Genomic DNA, 22,038 nt, shown 5'->3' with positions numbered 1-22,038 from the left:
TGTGCAGTCAGAGACTGTATTATCATAAAAAACAAACTGTTAAGCACAAAAGTTTGTAACATACAAAATAAAAAATAAAAAATCGCAAACAGTATAACATGTTATGCTTTTATGCTTTGTATTTTTTGTTAGCATGTACACCCGTACACACCACAACCCTGCTGAAAAAAAAAAACAGCTTAAACCAGCCTAGGCTGGTTGGCTGGTTTTAGCTGGTCGACCAGGCTGGTTTTAGAGGGGTTTTGGCCATTTCCAGGCTGGTTTCCAGCCATTTCCAGCCTGGTCTTAGCTGGTCAGGCTGGGAGAAGACCAGCTAGAACCAGCTTGACCAGCTTAGCCAGGCTTGGGGCCCAGCCAAAACCAGCTATGTCCAGCTTAAACCAGGCTGGTAAAGCTTTATAAACAAAAATATAAACAAATTAATTTATACAACTGTAGAATATGGTTATTAAACTACAAAACATTAGTTTTATTAGCAATCAATCCCACAACAGTATGGTTCATTATTCAATAACAAAGAGTTTCAAATACTGTATACATACAGTATAGTGGTTCATAGTATAACTATAAGTATAGTATCAATATAAATATAACATAGTATAACTATTTTTTCATACATGTCCTGTCTCATTTACAGCTCTTTCCCATGGTTCCCACTTTCATATACAGGCTCTTGTGTGCTAAAAAGAAAAGAGTATGATCAATATAAGCTGCTATGGTATAGACGATCATCATGACTCATTACATAAGAGCAGCCATAAAAATGACCAACGCAGTGGTCAGTCTCTGGCATAGATTGATTTCAAGTGTAAGGCTAAACAAGATTAGCAAGAACGCAAAGTGAGGGAAAACTAGACTTAACTCTGATTCTGGCACACACGATGTGTGGAAAGACCAGAGAAGATGTAAAAGAGGATTTTTTTTTTTTTTTACGAGTTATTATAAGTGAATTGTACTTCAAAGTCCATCTTAGCGGGGGAACAAGGGTCTGCTGGAGAGACAGGTAGTCAAATGTAATTCAAATTTGAGACAGCACTTGATGGATTTTATTCTATTTTCAACACTGCACTCATCTCCTGTGTCATATCAGGTTTTCTCTCTTTCCATCTTCCAATCATTTTTCTATCAATTTATCCAGACTGTGGTTTAAGCATGTCTGGCAAACAGTTGAAAAAAAAAGAAAAAGTCCCAATTACACCAGGCTGAGAACATTTTATAAACGACACAACACATGCATCTTTATTATTTATTATATTCCAGAATTCTGTCTGTTTTTTTAGGTGACATTTCATCCAAATGTGCTTGCACGTCTGAACAGATGAACCAGTCCACACGTGTAGGCACACTATTTTTTTTTTTCTTAAGCTACTCACACACAAGCAAACAACCTCCCTGCATGAAATAACCTTCCCTGATTTCATTATTCGTCAAATAGAAAGAAATGAGACATGGAATTGCTGCATTTTACACAAGACATGTTACAACACTGTCACCAATTGGTGAAGCCGTATAATTACACCTCCGTTTTGATCACAGGCTAGAAAAACACACACACACACACACACACATAGACATAAAGAGAGAGAGAGAGAAAGCACTGAAAATCTGATTAAGGTCGGCTCGCCTTGGCAGCCCGTGTCTTTATTTATTTATCTCAGTAAACACACGCTCACTTTATTCTGGGAATGTGAAGCGTGGCATAATTAGCAGAACATGGCTCCCTAATTGGGCTTTAATTGATATGAAGAGTGTCGCCAGGGCTGAGGCCTCACGTAGCAACACATGCTGAGCAAGTGGGCGTGGCCACGCTGTCAATCAATCCCACTGGCGCGGCTAAAGAGGAACCATTAAAATGGCCGCCTCCGACCAATTACAGACTGAGGTATGTTTCCCGAGCAGAACAGAGATATATTTTCTTTCTCATCATATGTTTGTAGCGCTATAAAAGGATGCGAATAATACCATGAATGTACACATTAGGGTATGTTTCAAAGGTGATGTCCCTGTCTCGCCCCTGCAGTGACTCAGTAAGTTGCGAATTTTTAGCAAAACAAGTTAGCAATATGCCGTTTTTTCATGTAAATGTGGGGTATTTCGGCTTGTTATCTCTAAAGCTCAGAAAAGTGGTTATAAATACACACAATAGCATTGCTAGCACCTGCATGCAGGTGTTCAATTACTAGCAGAGGAGATAATTAACAGATTTCTGCTTGCCTGTCTCTGCAAATAGGTTTTATGACAGCAATACAGAAACTTTGTGTATTGTTTGTTGTGTATTTTACCAGCTTACACTGATTTACACTTGTTACTACATTTAAACTATACAACACAACGTAAAAATACTATAGGCTATTATAGTCAATACATTGTGTCTTTGAACCATCCTATAGCAATAGCTATATAGAAATAAAAGGAACTTTATGCATATAAAACCATGTTTTTTTCATTTGTGACACTATATGCTAATTTTAAATGTGCAATTCGACAGAAAACTTTAATTAATTCAATGACTCTGTTCAAGATCATGTGACTGAAGCCCATAACGTTCAACTGTCTCAACATTATTTTATTTTATTTACATCTTAATTTTCTTTTTTTTTTCTTTTTTTTGGAACCTCTTTAAAATTATGATTTTTTTTGTCCTTTGGTGTGACATCCATATTTATTAGAAATGTCCAACAAGTCATGAAAAAAAATTATATTACTCATTATTCATTAATTTAAAATCAACAGCACTATTTGAAGATAAGTGTCCAACGATGAAGATGAATCAATCTCACACTGTTTGAAAAAAGCATATATAAAGTGAAACACGCATATATAAAGTGAAAAAAGCAAATATAATGCATGTATAAAGTGAAACTAGAGCAAGTAAAAGAAATGATCAAAACACTACATAAATATAAAAAAAAATATATATATATATATATATATATATATATATATATATATATATATATATATATATATATATTTTATATATAGGCACTAATTAATTGAGCTTCAAATTCCACCTTAAAAGAATGAAGATTTGCTAGCTAAAGAAAAGGTTTTATCAATCATAAAAATTTATTTTTCAAATTTTAAGCATGTTATGATACTACATATTATTAGTATTATTGTATTAATACACTGTTAAACCCCGTAAGTTAAGGTAATTCAAACCTTTGCAACAAACCATTCAAGTTCAAAAACTAATACTAATGAGTACTGTGAACCTACTCCATTTGAGTACACAATGCAATTTGAGCACAGTAAAACTCGATAAATGAAGAGAACTCAAACCAATTGAGTACTGTAAAACCCAAGAAGTTAAGGCAACTCAAACTATTTGAATCTATATGAGTATTGTGAACTTACTCAAGTTGAAGTAAGAGGTACTTAACTAACTCCTTATGCTCAACACTGAGTTCAAAACTCTTCAAATGAGTAGATTTAACTTTCAGTAAATTTTGAGTTACATTTTGAGTTAGACTACACTCATTTCATTTGATAAAGTTGACTGTTGGGTTTTACAGTGTAGTAATAATGCCACTGGTGTTTCTACAATATTTTGTAGAAGCTTTGGTTTGTACCTTACATTTATTATAGTAACTAAGGGAAAGAGGCGTCAGAAGGTCATTTCACACCGCATTTGCCCTGCTCAAAAGCGACACTTCAGGACGGGCTAAACTTAGCCGTCTTTTAAGTGGAAGAAACGTTTTTCGCCTGGGAGCAAACAATCGTAAATAACACTAAAAAGCATACACAGCAGAAAAAAGGGCACACCTGCATGTCAGCATTGTGTGGACAGCTGAGTTCCTCTGGGAGTAGCGCTGCACCGAAATTCACCTCAAACGATCATTTAAGTGGCTGCTTACATCCAGGACACACACACACACACACACCTTGCGGCTTTCACACTCCCTTCAGGGGAAGCGCTGATGCCACACAGGCTCTCCAGCTCCCTGCCGTCACAACCTTCAAGGACACTCAAGCTCTGTTCTGAGGGCCAATTAAGCGCTTTCCTGATACTAAATTAAAAAAACAGTTCTCTGTTGATTTAATAACAAACTCATTAGGCACTGCTAAAAGGACGGAACTGCCTTTTAATTAGACCCGCACCTGATTAATGCACAATTAACACTGGCAGTTCATTCATCTCCAGTCTGAATGTAAACAGTGCAGGTTCAGAAGGCTATCCGTCTGGTTCTTTGTCTGCAGGATAATGACAGAGGGCAAGACCTCCGTCTCCAAACACTACTGATGTTTCGCTGTTTGCAACGCATGAATTTAATGATCTGCATACAAGTGGGCATAAAAAGTCAGAGCTTTTTGCATTTGGCTGATGGTAAGGAAGTCAAAAATTTGCTTATTTAGAAAAGTCATGCTGCACATTCTTCATTTTGCATCAATCTTCAGATTATTTAAGTATGCTTTACACCAAAACAAACAAAAAAAACCCATTGTTTTAAGAACCATTGACTGAAAAGTTCTTGATTTAAAGAAACACAAAAATGGTTTCCCTTTAAAATAGTTTCTTTTTAAAATTGGTTTAGTGCAGAATTATTACAAAATGTACTTATTTTAATATGTTTTAATACATTATAAATTGCTTTTATGGTTAATTAAAAGTAAAACTCTTAATGTAATTTGTGATTTTGATTTTATCACCATTTACTCACCAAGTGGTTATAAAAATGTATGAGTTTCTTTCTTCGGTTGAACACTAAAGAAGGTATTTTGAGAAAACTGAACACGTGTAAACATTGACTTGCATTGTAGGAAAAAAAGGATATACACTATGGAAGTCAATGGCTACAGGTTTCCAACATTTCTCAAAAAAAATTTTTGTTTTTATCAGAAGAAAGAAACCCAAAAGCTTCAAATGATAACAACATTTCCATTTTTGGGTGAACTATCCCTTTAAATAAAGCTAAAATGTTTTATAAACGCAGCAAGAAGGTTGCTGGTTCAAGTCTCGGCTTGGTCAGTTGACGTTTCTATGTGAAGTTTGTATGTTCTTCCTGCGTTCACGTGGGTTTCCTCCGGGTGCTCCAGTTTCCCCCACGGTCCAAAGACATGCGGTACAGGAGAATTGGGTAGGCTAAATTGTCCGTAGTGTATGAGAAAGTGTGTGTGTGTGTGTGTTTGGATGTTTCCCAGGGATGGGTTGCAGCTGGAAGGGCATCCGCTGTGTAAAAACATGCTGAATAAGTTGGTGGTTCATTCCGCTGTGGTGACCCCAGATTAATAAAGGCACTAAGCCGATAAGAAAATGAATGAATGAATTGCAGGGTGTTCGCAGGGTCTTAAAATGTCTTAATACTGTATGTCATGAATTTCAAAATCTAAATTTTAGTGTTTTAAAAGTCTTAAATTGACTTAAATATTGTGTTGAAGGTCTTAAATCTTAAGATTTAAATTTTAAATAGGGCTTAATTTTCCTAGGTCCATGTAAAGGTACTCAATCAGACCAACACTGTTTACAAACTTTATTTATATTTATAAACATATGGTTTAATTATCTTCCTTACAGTGATATTTAATGTTTTACTGGGTCATTAGAAAACAATCCTTAGCGTTTAGCTTTGTGTAAGTTTGAAATTTCATACATAAAAAGGCTTAAAATTGTCTTGACGAAACCCTGCAATTACTTTTAATTATATATATATATATATATATATATATATATATATATATATATATATATATATATATAAATAATATATAAATTAATTCAGAATTATTAACCCCCTGAATTATTAGCTCTCCTGTTTATTTTTTTTTCCAAAATTCTGTTTAAAGGAGTGACTATTTTTTCAACACATTTCTAAACATAATAGTTTTAATAATTCATTTCTAATAACTGATTTATTTGATCTTTGCCATGAGGACCGTAAATAATATTTTACTAGATATTTTTCAAGACACTTCTATGCTGCTTAAAGTGACATTTAAATGCTTAACTAGATACATTAGGTTAACTAGGCAGGTTAGGGTAATTAGGCAAGTTATTGTAAAACAATGGTTTGTTCTGTTGACTATTGAAAAAAATATAGCTTAAAGGGGCTAATAATTTTGACCTTAAAATGTTTTTTTTTAAATTAATAACTGCTTTTATTCTAGGCGAAATAAAACTAATAAGACTCTCTCCAGAAGAAAAAATATTATAGGAAATACTGCGAAAACATTCTTGCTCTGTTAAACATCATTCGGGAAATATTTAATATTATTCTGATTTCTGCTGTGTGTGTGTGTGTGTGTGTGTGTGTGTGTTTGTGAATACACACATGCACAAGCGTACATACTTTCCTAGATTTAAAAAATAAATTAGAATTGTTGACTTGGCAACTAACTGATTAAAGGTTCAAGAAAAATATTAAAATGACCACCTTTAAATACCATGTAAATATATGGAAAAATGCATTAAGAATAAACAAATGTCATATAAATAATAATATAATAAAACTGAAATAAATCAACAAAAATTAATTCAAATTATTAATAACCAAAATACTATTTAATTAATTATACTGTAGATATTCACATATGTTGTGACCCCAAAGAAAGACAGACAGGTAAATAAATAGATAAACTTCAAATGAATACTTCAATTTTCATTTATTAAAAAAAAAAAAAAACTAAATCAGTAAAATAGTTGAGAAATAAAACTGACAGAATATGATGCTCTTCAAAGTACCACCACTAGAGAGCACTGTTTGCACATACTGTGTAAAAAAAAAAACTAGCTCCATCAAGTAGTGTTGAATTCTCCATTAGCACCTAAGGGTTCATCTCACACAAGAGTACTTCGACTGACTGATTGTCTGCAAAAATAAGATATGTGGGAAATAAACAACCACAACTGCTACAGTGCGCATCGGAGGGTGTGAATTTTAGTACTTTAGTTTACTTTTGTGGAATCACCACATTTTTAGCATCTTTGCCCAAATGCACTACGGTCAAACTGAGTACCAAACCTTAATATAACCCATTTGTGTCCAGCATCTTGGAAGACACACATCCTGGTACTTGACCCATTTTGAGGCATATCTTCAGCTCATATCAGGCTAGAGAAGACTCCCTTCAGCATTTCTTCGTGACCTCTTTCCTCTGGTTCAAGGCACTGATATATACCTCTTGAAGTCAGGACGAAACTTGTGCTCTGAACCATGGCAGCCCTCGCTAAACGATCGTGCGTGTGCAACTTCTGGCGCCTTCCACCAGATATCGGTAGACTCCATTAGCTCTGGCAGAATATCAGGAACCACACACTTCTCAGCAATGAAGACTATGGGCAGTACTGCCAATAGCAAACCCCAGCCCACCACTCCCAGCCAATAGGATGGTCCGAGTTGTGTGACGTCATCTCTAATTTCAGATATATGCCGATGAGTAAAGAATGCCCAGCTGAGAAAAAAGAAAAATCCTGTGGAAGGGGTGGAGAAAAGATATGAGGATGAAGTTTAAAAAAAAGTATATGTATTGTCATCATTTACTGACACTTACGGAAGTCCTAAGAGGCCATGTTTTCACATGATCGCAACAATTATCTTGTGATCTCGACATAACGAAAGGTTTTTTTCACATGCTCACGACAATTATCTCGTGATTTTTGACATAACTAAAAGTTTTCACATGATCTCGACATAAAGAAAAGTTGTTTTTACATGATCACGACAATTATTTTGTGATCTCGAAATAACGAAAACTTGATTTCAAATGATCACGGCAATTGTTCATGATCTCGACATAACGAAAAATTTTCAAATTATCACAACAATTTTCTTGTGATCTTGACATAACGAAAAGTTGTTTTTACATGATCATGACAATTATTTTGTGATCTTGACATAACGAAAAGTTTTCACATGATCATGACAATTATTTCGTGATCTTGATATAACGAAAAGTTGTTTTCACATGATCATGACAATTAATTCGTGATCTTGACATAACAAAAAGTTGATTAGACATAATCACAACATTTATCACGTGATCTCGACATAACATAAAGTTGTTTTTTACATGATTACGACAATTACTCATGATCTCGACATAAAAAAAAGTTTTTCACATGGTCATGATAATTATATCATGATGTCAACATAAAGAAAGTTGTTTTCACATGATCATGACAATTAATTTGTGATCTCGACATAACGAAAAGTTATCACATGGTCAAGGCAATTTTCTTTTGTTCTTGACATAACGAAAAGTTTTTACATGATTACGACAACTATTTCATGAAGTCGACATAACAAATAGTTGTTTTCAAATGATCACAGCAATTTTTCATGATCTTGACAAAGTTTTCACATGATCACAACAATTACTTCGTGATCTTGAAATAAAGAAGTCACATGATCACAACGATTTTCTTGAAAACAAAAAGTTGTTTTTACATGATCACGACAATTATTTCATGATGTTGATGTAACGAAAATTTGTTTTCACATGATCACGAAAATTTTCTTATAATCTCAACGTAACAAAAAGTTGTCACATGATCATAACAATTTTCTTGTGATTTCGACATAACAAAAAGTTTAACGATGATCACAATTATTTGTGAAATAGTTGAAAAGTTGTTTTCTCATTATTACAATTAATTTTTTGGGATTTTATTTATGTATTATTATTATTGTTATTTATACTTGACTAATATATGACTGGGCGACATATTTTTTGCTTATTCTAAGAAGATAACAAGAAAACGAGAGAACAAATATTTGAATGCATGGCCTCTTATGACCTCCCCACACACTTTAATTATTCCAAACCTTTATAAGGTTTTTTTGTTAAACTCAAGAGAAGATACTTTGAAAAATGTCAGAAATCTGTCCCATTGACTCGCATAATATTTGTTTTTCCTACTATGGAAGTCAGTGGTTACAGGTTTTCAGCTTTCTTTTCATGATACGGACCTGTAGGTACTAGTGTGAAGACCAGCAGAGAGCTTGGGTCAAGAGCTTGGCCTGCCATTAGCAGTGATCGAGTGTTGGAGTAGGAGCGCACCGTTTGAGATGTCCAGCAGAGGGCAAGCATGAGACACAGCACTCCAGAACTAATAGACATCAGGAAAGCAACCACTGCAAAGACTCGTTCAGCCTCCATACCTGTTGAAAATACACAGAGAGAAAAATGAAGTTCATTTTCATGATTTACAGTGAAATGGAATCAAACACTTATTGGGCCCCAAGAAAGGGTTCAGCATTAAAAGAGTCTAAGTGAAAACTCTATCCAGTTATAATTTTATCCAAGGTTAAATAATATGCTACTAAAAATTAGTATTTACATACCAGAGGCTTGCTAGTAGAAGTAAACCTCACTTCCTGAGTGAGTTTTTAACTGAGGCACACTAGCTTGAACAATACAACAGATGCCTGTTTAAATCCCTCTTGGAGAAAAAGCAAGTGGGTTAAACTGGTGCCATGACCCGGATCAAGGGGCATTCACATATCCTCTTGCATTTTATTGCTTCTCAGGAAGTCAAAATGTGCAAAAGCACCAACAAATTCTCTAAAAGCCTTCAGTTCCTATCAGAACCATGCATGGGTTACTTTTAATGTATTTATTCAGCTGGTCAAAACCACATCAAATATCCTTTTTTGAAGGGACACCAGTAGCAGTTTTTATATTTTATTTCTTTTATTTCTTACTCTAGGTAAGATGATAATAATTCCTCCATTCCATTGACATAGCTAGTAAGATCTGTGGGGGTGACCTCTTTAACCCTAATCTCCTAAAGCACACTAGAATCGGACACTAGGATGCTATGCATGTTGTTTAACACACCTGCTGGTTAGAATCCTTTTATAGCAGATTGGATAAATCCGAAGGGGTTACATTAGCGTAGTGACCTGGATGGGAGTAGTGTTTGGGGTAGTAAAAGATACACAGGAAAGACTCACACTCCATGGCCTCAGAAGACACACTTGTACCTCCAATGCTAGAAATAATAATAAATAGTAGTTTAAATCCAGAGTATGTGGAGTAAAACTGAAGAGTTTATGTTATTGGTGCCGTGACCCGGGCATAAGTGGAGGAGTTTGAGTGTAAAATAGGCTAACTATTAAAAGTGTTTCCTCTAGGTTTTTTCCTGCTCTGGCGGCAAACCTTTTGCACAAATTTACCAACTACCTATGGCGTTATTTCAATAACAAATTAGGAAATGTTGTGAGTGCAGTATTACAAGTCGAGATCGCATTTATGTGCAATACTGTTATAATTCACTTACCTTTTAATAAGTTTTGGAGCGATTATAACCCGCTATTAAAAAACAACAACAATGACTGAATGTTTTGAATGGGAAGCTGTAATGTAGTCTTGGAGGGATGCATTTTGGTGTGGCGCTCCGCCATGGAAGAATGGAGGGCCATTGTTAACCAGTGACAGAGACTGTGGCCTTTAATGTACAGTAGTCAACATTCGAAGTGAATCAAAAATGTTTTTCAAAATTGTCCTAGGACAAGAATGGGTGCTATTCAATAGTTTTAGGACAAGAATGTTTGTTGTTAAATAGTTTTAGGACAACTTTATTGAAAGGTAATTATTCACTACAAATGTTGACTACTGTATTTGTTAGTGTGCCTGGTCCCCATGCCAAAGACGGTGGTTCGGACCCCTAGAACTTATGCATTAACTTTAGTACAGTGACCTGAATGAGAGTGACGATAAGGGTGTTAATGTAATGGAGACCAGCTAACAAGAACTGTTCAAGAAAATCTCACTATGCTCTGCTCAAAGAGCACATTAGCTCGAGGCTGCTGTCTACAGTGTCCTTATTAACGCTCCACCTGCCATGTCGAATACTGGTTCAAATCACATTTGGAGCAAGCAAGTAGAACCTGAACAGTGCTGTGACCTGAATGGGTGTGAGGTTTAAGGAGGGCAGTGATGCATTAGAGCAAAAAATATAAGATTTCACACTATGCAAAAATGGTTAGCTCTCTAGTGAAATTTGTATTTTTCAAAGAGTTGATCATTGTTGTGATCATGAATCACAGAATTTTTTCAATACATTTTAAATCTAATAGTGTTAATTACTAATTTCAAATAACTAATTTCTTCTGTTTTTCTGCAATGATGACCGTACATACAGAATATTTTACTTAAGATTTTAACTTAATGCAATTGAAAGACTTAACTAATAGATTAACTGGGGAAGTTTGAAAACAGTGGTTGTTTCCAGTGTGCGAAGTATATATTGACGATCAGGGGGGTCAATTGTTCCGTTTAGTTTGTGTAATACATACTTTAGTCATTTATGTATTTATTTTTAGTTATGTCTAGTTTATTAAACAAGCTTATTTAGGTTTTTAGCATTTTGAGGGCTATTCAGTGTATTCTGACCTACAGTATTCTCTGTTAACGTAGATTAAACTACAAATGATGTGTCTATCTTGACTTTATTTCAGGCTAAATCTAGATGCAAACACCTATTTTTGCAGTCTTGTGAACATGATGCTCTAGATCTGCCAATTTCAGGCATGTTTCTCGAATAGACCGATTGGCGTGATTATGCATTCATAATGGTTTTACCCGTTATAGGAGTGGTTTCAGATGTTACTGTAGGTTAAACTACAACCTATGTGTCTAATTTGACTTTATTTCAGCCTAAATCTAAATGCAAACACATTTTACAAAAACAACTAAGTCTTGTGAACACGATGCCTATCAGGGCTCTAGATCTGCCAATTTCAGACTTGTTTCTCAAATAGACCGATTGCTGCGATTATGCATTCACATTGGTTTAACTTGTTATAGGGGTGGTTTCAGAGGTTACTGTAGATTAAACTACAAACGATGTGTCTAATTTGACCTTATTTCAGTCTAAATCCAGATGCAAACACCTATTTTACAAGAAAACAAATGTGTGTCTTGTGAACACGATGCTCTAGATTTGCCAATTTTAGACTTGTTTCTTGAATAGACTGATTGGCGCGATTGGGCTGGTCAAATGTATATTTATATTATCTACTATTTTGATTCAGATCAGAGTGAAATATTTCTCAGTATTAAATATCCCTCCCCCACCCCCACCCCCAATTTACACCTTGGTTAGTTCTGTAGCCAACTAAAACCAAATATATATATTTAAATGAGCTAATAATATTGATACAATTTCATTTTTCTTTCAAAGGATAATAGGAAACACTGTGAAAATGTCCTTGTTTCATTAAAGATCATTTGTGAAACATTTGAAAATGTGTACAAATTTCACAAAGGGGCTAAAAAGTTTAAATATCTGTGTAATTTATGTCCATAAATGGAATTCAATAATTTTATTTGATTAACAAAGTTATATTTAACTTTATATTATCATCATATTTGTGTTCCACACCTGAAGTAAAGTCAAACAGATGTGGAAGGACATAGAAGTGAGTAAAAAAAAAAGAGACCATTTTCATATGGCTGTTCTAGCCTTTTAAGAACATCTTGCATAAATCAATAACAAGAAATTTCAGTCTGAGTGCTTGAAGAACATTTCATTTCGGAACTGCTCAAAACTAAACCGATTCAACATTACTTCATGCTATATGGGGAAAACCAGACAGGCTATAACTAATAAAACATTCAAGTAATGCGAGCCCAGCGTGTCATAGCCTGTCTGCTGCAGCCCACCGAAGTGTAGAAACCCCTCCAACACAAAACCAAATCATTATTTTACACCGACGTTGGAAATTCAAGAAACATTCACATATTCCCACACATTTCACTGCTCTGTGCTTCTCAGCAGGTCAAAACTTGCCAAAATTCCTCTAAAAGCTTTCAGTTCCCTTTAGACCAAAGGCCAGATTTAATAATAATCAGAAAATCAATGTTCTTATGAAAGGCTTAAACCGGAAGACATGAAAAGGCAATGCATTTAATTTGATGTTTTACTATTTTTTATTTATAGAGGCCACATAAATTCAAGTTTGTAATGCTAATTAGCACTCATGTAAATTGAAAGACACCAAAATACTTCAATGTATTGTATTTAGACAGGGCAAAAGCAAAACAAATATGGAGGTGTAATGCACATATTAATATTTGAGGGGGCTGCTGTTGATTCATTTCATTTCTAGATAAAGATTCACGAGATAAAGCATAACTCCCCCCACCCTTAAGGCTAATTTATAATTCTGCGTCAAGCGCACGCGTATGCCTCGGCGCAGCCTACGTGTGGACCAATATAGCCCTCGCCGTGACCTTTAGCAACGCCGACGCGCACCTCTCAAAAAATGTAACTACACTTATCAGCGGCGTGTAGTGCAAGCTCTGTAATTGGTTGGCTTGATAGCAATGACGAAGGTGGGTGGAGGTAAGAGCCCCGCAAGCCCTATGGAGCGATTGTTTACAAGTGTGGAGTCTCATGAAGGAGCTCCAAATGGAGACTGTTGTTTTGTGTTTACCTTATGATTAAAGTTGTTACACGTCTGCCGATTCCTGCCTCAAAATGAGCGAGTTTGAGCTACTTGCACATTAGTGTTCAGAAAAAACAAAACACCAGCGAAGAAACTCGATACAGAGGAACATGAACACCTACTGCCAGCTAGCGTTTCGTAATTGTTATTGCTCCGCAAATACAAATAGTGCGCAGAAGTATAAACGCACAGCTACGCACATTGCATGCGCCGTGGGTCACGCCGATCACTCGAAGCAGAAGTATAAACCAGGCTTAAGTTTAGCATGTATGGGAAACTATTAACAATTTATATAACAATATTAAATATTATTTAAAATAGCAAGATACATTAACCATTTTTTTATTCTCTATTTTTTTTTTTAAATAGCTCATATATTATTAATATAACGTTACAAAAAATAATATATAATATCACAGATACTTAACTAATTGTTTCTATTCTGTATCTCAAAAAACTGTATGTTAGAATATAACATGATTAAAATAATATTATACACAATATCGTAGTTATCGATCTTATATTAATCCAAACATAATAGAATTATATAATAGCCCATTATATTATATTTATATTATCGTCCCATTGATGGGTTACAGCTGGAAGGGCAATCGCTGGTTCATTCTGCTGTGGCAACCCCTGATAAATAAAAGGACTAAGCTGAAAGAAAATGAATGCATGATTTATATTATAATATTCCATGGTCTATTTAAATTCTTGAATCTGATTGGCTGGAGGCTCTGCATTATTTTCTCTGCATGGAAAGCTGTTAATTAACCCCTACTTGTATCATAATTCATTTTCTTTTCGGCTTAGTCCCTTTAATGAGGGTTTAATGAGGGTTCGCCACAGCGGAATGAACTTCCAATTTATCCTATGTTTTACGCAGCGGATGCCATTCCAGCTTCAACCCAAGAAAGGAAAATACTTATATTATATTATATTATTTTATATTATATTATATACCTATTTCATAACAATGTTTTATTATTTTATTTATGTATTTTTTGAATGACACTTCTGAATAACTTTTATTACTAGATATATAACAAAATCAGTCACACACCTTTAGCAATGTCCTCATCAGTCCATCTGTCCTCCGTTCTAGTCTCATTCCCGGTCCACAAACCCCTGTCATTCAGCCATCGAGGTGTCCAGATCGCATAGTTGATACACAAACAGCCCAACAAACCAAGACATGACTCAAAAAAGCGAAAGCGACTCCTCGAGTCCACCAGTTCTGGTCCGAACATTTTTCTGATGACAAAAAAAAAACACGATATATTTACACAAAATTAAGTTGACAATATAACTGGAAACTGAACTTAAATCATTACAGTTGGTAATTCTGTAATCATTGACAGATGTCCTTACCTTGGATGGCAGTGTAGTCTCTAAAGTGTCTTCAAATGACTAGATATTTGGTTTTGTTTTATACGCCGACGGTGACTGATCACGTTTAAACCTGAGAGCGACTGAAACAAGTGTTATGAGGATGTACAAACTAGCTTTTCCTCACTTCCACCTCACAGCACTGTAATATGACACTGTAAAGATTTCCCTCAGCCCACGGTGGAGACCCACTCGCAATGGAAACTCCCCCTCTCATAAACACACACACACACGCAGCGAGTGGTTAAATTCCCCCAGAAACCCATGCGAGTCAGTGAGGTTTGTAAAGTGAAAGTGATATTTTATAAATCAGTTTACTGCGCTCAGAGGTGAATTTGAAGCTTGTCTCTGTAAGATTTGCATCACATATAAACTCACAAGTCATATTACAGCTGATTTGCAAGTATGTAATCAGCCAATCACAAGGCAGCAGCAGCTCAATACGTTTATGAATGTAGAAGTGAACAAAACAAGCTGCTGAAAGTCAATCTGAGCATCTAAATGAGGAAGAAAGTTGATTTAAAAGGGACACTCCACTTTAAAAAAAAAAAAACAGGACAGTAAAATTTGACAAGTCACCTATTGACCTTGCGTACGAGCGGGCGCAGTCATTTGAATCTTTTTGGCTTGAGACTTCTGGTCTCAAAAACAAGGGCACTTCCACATTGAACAATATGGTCAATAGTTTTACCATTTTTTCAGAAATTTAGCCGATCCCTGTGTCTGATGGGAACAATTTTTTTAACTTAGCTTAGCATAAATCATTGAATTGGATTATAGAACATTAGGTAACACTTTATTTTGATGGTCCAATTGAGTATTAGTAGACTGTCTGCTTAATATCTGTTGATACTGCTCCTTCAACAGACATTTAACTGACTTAAACATTTCAAATTACACTAACCCTAACCCCAAACTAACAGTCTACTTATAATCTAATGAGACTTAGTTGGCATGTAGATGCAATGTAACTTAAATTCAACAAATGGACCATCAAAATAAAGTGTGACCGATCATTAGCATCTAATTAAAAAAAAAAAAAACTCCTGCTGTAGATGCATCAGCTACTAAGACGGACATTCAGTAGACTGAAACATTACATTTAATAAATCTTTAAGCAATCATTGATAATGTGCGGCAATATTTTTAACATGGTGATTTTGAGCCGAATGAAAGTTTGACGCTTCAGGCACAATATCCTTAACCACGCTCCTCTTACTTTTAGTTTGCTATAAGGGAATGATGCGCAAAAAGAAAGCCCTACTCAATATTTCAATTCAGTTGGAAATTTATCAACATACTGGAAAAAAAAGTCTCAGCAATATAATATTCACACAGATGTTAACAATTCGAAGGCTTCTGATTGGGTATTACTTACCTAATTCGCTTGTTAAGTCATGACATATCAGTGACATGAAATACTGTTTCCGGGTAGAAGCTGCTACTTATTTGAATGGAGAAAATATTTGTTTATAACCACTTTAGTCAAATCACGGATTAAAGTGAATTTTAAATAGTCATAGTGAACACAACAGTCTCAGGGCTTACTGCATCACAAATCCCAAAAATTTGAACAATTTATAAAAAATGTATCCCCTTCTGGCCATCGAACATTAGGCATGGATATAAATATTGCGATCATGTTTTTTGAAAGCATTACAGCGCTTTGTAAACGTTTATTATTACCATTTGTTGAGCCTCCCCATACAGTTTGATAGAGCGCTTGGACCCGGAAGCCGCTTGGAGTGACGTCACACTTAACAAGCAAATGTAGAGCAGTGCATTCCAAATGGCATATAACACACTCACAGAAGACTTCAGAGTGAAAACACTGGTTCGAACCTCGGCTCAGTTGGCGTTTCTGTGGGGAGTTTGCATGTTCTCCCTGCCTTCGCATGGGGTTTCCTCCGGGTGCTTCAATTTCCCCCACAGTCCAAAGACATGCGGTACAGGTGAATTGAGTAGGCTAAATATTCCGTAGTGTATGAGTGTGTGTGTGGATGTTTCCCAGAGAAGGGTTGCGGCTAAAAAGGCATTCACTGCATAAAAACTAAGCCGACAAGAAAATGAATGAATGAATATTGAAGTGTCATTCCATATGGAAGCACTCAAAACTCAACTAGCCAATTCCAAGGGCCCTGTGGGATGAAGGATTTCAGAAGACGTCACATTTGCCATACGCACTCAAGCAAACTAGCGGACAAGTCAAGTACAACCCGGCTTTAGAAGAGACTCCAAAACCTTAAGTTAATGGATTGAATAATAGAGACATCCAAAACGTGTATTGTGGGTGTGCCGTCAGGAACAGGGTTGGGATAAACTGCTCTAACCCTTTAAGAGTGACCCTCCAAAGGGAATATGAAATAGGGATGAGCCCTTCCAAATGGAAGCCAGTGACATTCTGCCTTAAGAGCATGCAGTGCAGCCGAGGCACACATTTAGTTACAACTAGCTAGTAGGTACTAAGCATCTAGTGTGGACTTTACCTTCCAATTCAAGCAAGAACTTATGAACAGCTGGTGCAACCCTACCCAGATCACAATTTACAACAGCAGGGGTTACCAAACTTGTTCCTGGATGGCCGGTTTAGTTTAGTTAAGCTCCAACCCAACCTAAACAAGTTAATCAAGGACTTACTAGCTATACTGGAAACTGCCAGGCAGGTGTATTGAGGCAAGTTTTAGCTAAACCCTGCAGGGACCTATTGGATGGGTGACCCCTGCACTTCAAAAGATACTATCATGTCGATATGGACCAAAAACTCTATTTCCAGCACCTTGTTGAAGCAATACCATGAAGATTTAAGACAGAATTAAGGTCCAACTAGAGGCTAAACCACAGTAACCGAGGCAATACATCACATAGGTTGCGGTGTCGTCATGGCAACAACTTAACGGCACAGGAAAGAACAGCTCTCCTCTCTCTCTCCACCAAAGTGGGCTCACAGGAAAACCCTGCATATGGTTACTTCCTGTTGCTTGCTCTCTGCCACAGACCAGTTTTAACGTAACACCGTGAATATACGCTAGACAGTTGTGTTTGTGCCAATGTAAAGGAGCAACACTGAACACACTTGAAAATATCAAATGTTTTAATCGACAACATTTCTTCAGTCAGGAGCCCTTAAAACACCAGAGATGATCTAATCAAGCAGTGAACAAAGATGCTTTTCTTGGAAACCGAAAATTGCTGAAACACCCATGATGGTGTCAAAAACAAAGCATTTAGGCAACAAATACATCTTGTGAAGATAAGAAGTGTGGAAAAGTAACACAGGGTTCAAACACACATCCATTTTTAACTAAGGTTGCATTTACACTACATAGTTTAAGTGACTCCAGGCCTTGTTCATATGAGGAAATTTATGAGATAGCAATCGGATCCTTTCCCAGAGATGGGTTGCACCTGGAAGGGTATCCGCTGCATAAAACATATGCTGGATAAGTTGCCGGTTCATTCCGCTGGTGACCCCTGATTAAAAAAGGAACTAAGCCAAAAAGAATGAATGAATCGGATCTGTGCCCTCGTGTCTGCAGTGTAAGCAGGTAGATCAGATTTTCACCTGTCAATGCGAGTCAAGTGTCATTAAAAACCGTAGCGAATGACGTCAAGTCTGATACTTTCATTTCAGAACAGACTTCAGCAGAGTCCCAATTCTTAAATCTCATACACGAGAACAGTTTTTATATTGTCATGTAGCACAGGTATTTAAGCATGTTAACGAGAGAGAGAGCACAATATCAACCACGTAAACATTATAAACTAATATATAACTGTTGCATCATACATCACGTGCACAAATCACGCCATGAACATGACATTAAAATGCCTACTGGTTTAAAAAGGCCTAGATTAAAAAAAAAAAGATGGCCCAATGAGAACTTTTCTGTCATAAACTATAGTAAAAACAACTTGTCCAAAAAAAAAAAAAAAATAGAACAGATTAAATACAGGAATGGAGAAAAGAGCGCTGTTTTATTATCAGTTGTCAGTCAGCAGCAGCTCTTTTTCCTGCTCATTGCGCCTTTTGCCGTGTGCTATGTAAATACAGACAATTGGATACGAGTCACTTTTAAAAGATGCTGTAAGCAGATCAGCAAAAAAATCTGAGTAAGTAACTAAATCAGAATTGACCATCACAATCTGCAGTGTAAATGCACCCTAAGAGATAAACAAGAACGTTCACTCAGTTTCTTAAATGTCTGCAAACTATTTTTATGCTTTAGAAGAGTCAAAAACTTACATACAACACCTCTAAAAGGATTATTAGATTTCAAAAAAAGAGCCTCTCACCTTCAGCTACCGACCATTAGTAGCTCTATCACAAATAACAGATGGATCTGCAAAGGATCGATCCAACCCAAAATTGATTAATTCTAAGGAAGTCTAGAAAATGGCTCATAAGAGGTGCCAAATCTCTCACTTATCTCAATACTACTCCTCAATATTGATTAATAACTTTGGAAAACAAAGTTGGAAATTGGAAAACAGCCCCTATTTTGGGGTATACATACTTTAAATGATTTATTCAATAATGGTAAACTAATATCTTATGATGTTTTGAAAAATTCAAATTAGAAAGACAAGACCATTTTTGAAAATACTTACAAATCAGACACTGTTTTGAAAAAAAGGGTCCCCAACGTACAGAATAGGAATATGTTGGAACCATTTTTCAAATTCCCAAATTCAGCTCAAAAAAGTATCTACGTTTTACAAATTTAGATTAATGATAAAAACTGTGAAAATTTAAGACTGGTTTGGCAAAAAGATATTAGCAGTGATATAGATGAAGATACCTGGGATAGAATTCTTTCCCATAGTGGAAAATATATAAACGAAGCAAGAGGTAAATTTATACAGTATAAAATACTTCATAGGTAATATTACACTCCAGTGCGACTTTTTAGAATGGGATGCTTGGATGATAATAAATGCTGGAAATGTAAACAGGAGATTGGTACATACTATAATGGATTATGGCAATGTACAAAGATTCAACCCTTTTGGGAATCTGTGTTGAAACAATTAGGTAGATGTTTGGGATTTAATATCCCTCTCTCACCCAGGATATGTCTTTTAGGTGACAAAACATTTACATTTTTCCCAACTGTGAAGTTTGGGGGCGGCAGCATCATGTTGTGGGGCTGTTTTGCTGCAGAAGGGACTGGTCCACTTCACAGCATAGATGGCATCATGAAGAAAGAACATTATGTAGAAATACTGAAGCAACATCTCAAGACATCAGCCAGGACATTAAAACTTGGCCACAAATGGATCTTCCAAACAGACCATGACCCTAAGCATACTACTAAATTAGTTAAAATGTGCATAAAGGACAACAGAGTGAATGTTTTGGAGTGGTCATCACAAAGCCCTGATCTCAACCCTGTAGAAAATTTCTGGGCAGAGTTGAAAAAGCTTGTGCGGGCAAGACAGCCTACAAATCTGACTCAGTTACAACAATTCTGTTAGGAGGAATAGGCCAAAATTCTTGCAATCAATTGTGAAAAACTTGTGGAAGGATACCCAAAACATTTGACCAAAGTTATACCGTTTAAAAGCAAAGCTAAAAAAAAATAAATAAATACAAAGTAAATGTATTTGAGGTTCCACGTGTTACAAATAATGAGTTCACCTTTATAATTTTTGGCCATTACTAAAGAAGCACGTATAATGCTGAGGTTTTGGAAAGATTTTCAATGCCCTACACTTAAATTATAGATGGAATTCCTGATTGAGAATGTATCATATAAGAAAATGTTGGCCAAAATGAATGGTGATTACAAGGAAATAATTACGTAGAAGATTTCCATTTCCTCACTTGAAATATGAATGTATCTATCCTGTTATGCTTTGTACTATTATTACTATTATTTTTTGTATTTCTATACTTTTGTTACTGGATGTCAAATTATTTATTTATTTTCTAAATTGATAAATTGTGAAGAACTTGTACACATTTTATATATTTGTACGGTATTGTATGTTATATCAAGAAAAAAGAAAAAATCTCATCTCTCAATCTCAAAAAAGAGCCTTTCTGTATTTAGTCAATGTCTTATTTTATTTATTTTTTCAATAAAAGTCTCTGTACAGAGTAGCAACAGATTTTTGCTGCTCAAACCTTTTAAGATGTCACTGAAATGATTAAAAGTTTTGTTGTAATGGCTTTAGTGTTAGCAAAATGAACAGCACATGGTTGAACTTTATTCATTTAACTAAATCCATCTTGTTTTAAAGATTAAAATAACATCATTTTATTTATGCAGCAAATACCAATGAAAAGTACATTTAAGGTTTCGCATAAAATTACAAAATATTTTCATTATACAAAATTCGACATTTAAAAACGTTACATTAATTCCGTACATTCTGCTTTTTAAATAATCAAAGACAATAAACTGGATATTTAGAATCTGATCGGAGCGCAATTAAAGGGGCAGTCTCCAATTACTGCGACAGCCTGGCATATAATTAAAGTACAAAAAAAAAAAACACATCCAACAATAACAACACGTCCATATACTGCTGCGGTGGTGACTCCGTAATTCTGCTTCGTTCTCTAATTACAGGGGTTACAGTTGTGTCGTTTCTGCAATTAGAGACTCTGCTTTTAAACTGTACATATTCAAAAATATTCAAGTCTATTTTCTGGCTTTTTCCAGCAAGTCTGTGAAAACCTCCAATTGTGTTGGGTCGACTCCAGCAGCTAACTCAGGCCTGTGCTTCTCCAGCCAATCAGAGGAGTGGATCTGTTTCTGCAGAGCACCAATTAAAGTGTCTAGACTCTCACTGTGCATGTTTGATTGGCCATTAAGAATGGCAAAGTTCTCATCGGCCAATGAAAGAGGCTCTGTTTTAATGCGAGTATTTTCAAGTTTGGTTTGAGCACTTGAGCTCTTCAGTGTCGTCTCTTTGCACTCATCTGTTGTTTTTGTGTCTGTTCTTGTTGCTCTTCCAGCGCTGGTTTTCAGCTCGACTGCTGTAGTCCGTTGATCCTCTGGCACTAAAGAGCCCTGGAGCTCTTCTAAAGCGGTTTTCATTCTCTGCACACCTGAAGAACAAAGAGGAGGAGAATTGAATGGCAGGTATTACATTTAAAATCACTGCATTTTGATAGGTCAATCAGGTCAATTCATTTAAAACGTTCAGGGTTTTCTACAACTTTGCAAAATGAAAGATTTTATTGTTTTGACAGTTTATCTGCTATGCTAAAGCTATATAACCTCTTATTATACATATCACTTCA

At 35.6% G+C, this 22,038-nt stretch overlaps 1 protein-coding gene and 1 non-coding gene across 2 annotated transcripts in view; both read right to left on the bottom strand.

The window, feature by feature from the left end:
- Positions 1-6,580: 6,580 nt before the first annotated feature.
- Positions 6,581-14,871, bottom strand: si:ch211-256a21.4. Its single transcript, XR_011008815.2, has 4 exons — positions 14,769-14,871; positions 14,461-14,651; positions 8,910-9,101; positions 6,581-7,411 (listed from the first exon to the last, which is right to left on the bottom strand). It is a non-coding gene; the product is annotated as a si:ch211-256a21.4 (transcript).
- Positions 14,872-20,838: 5,967 nt separating this feature from the next.
- accs (1-aminocyclopropane-1-carboxylate synthase homolog (Arabidopsis)(non-functional)) overlaps positions 20,839-22,038 on the bottom strand; it is a 28,448-nt gene continuing 27,248 nt past the window's right edge. The window contains exon 15 of the mRNA NM_001014323.4: positions 20,839-21,843. Coding sequence (NP_001014345.3) covers positions 21,434-21,843 — 410 coding nt within the window. The 3' untranslated portion in view covers positions 20,839-21,433. The remainder of the gene's footprint in view (positions 21,844-22,038) is intronic.

This window comes from Danio rerio, chromosome 25 (genome assembly GCF_049306965.1).
Source record: "Danio rerio strain Tuebingen ecotype United States chromosome 25, GRCz12tu, whole genome shotgun sequence".
Taxonomy (NCBI): Eukaryota; Metazoa; Chordata; class Actinopteri; order Cypriniformes; family Danionidae; genus Danio; species Danio rerio.
This window is presented reverse-complemented; position numbering and strand designations above follow the sequence as displayed.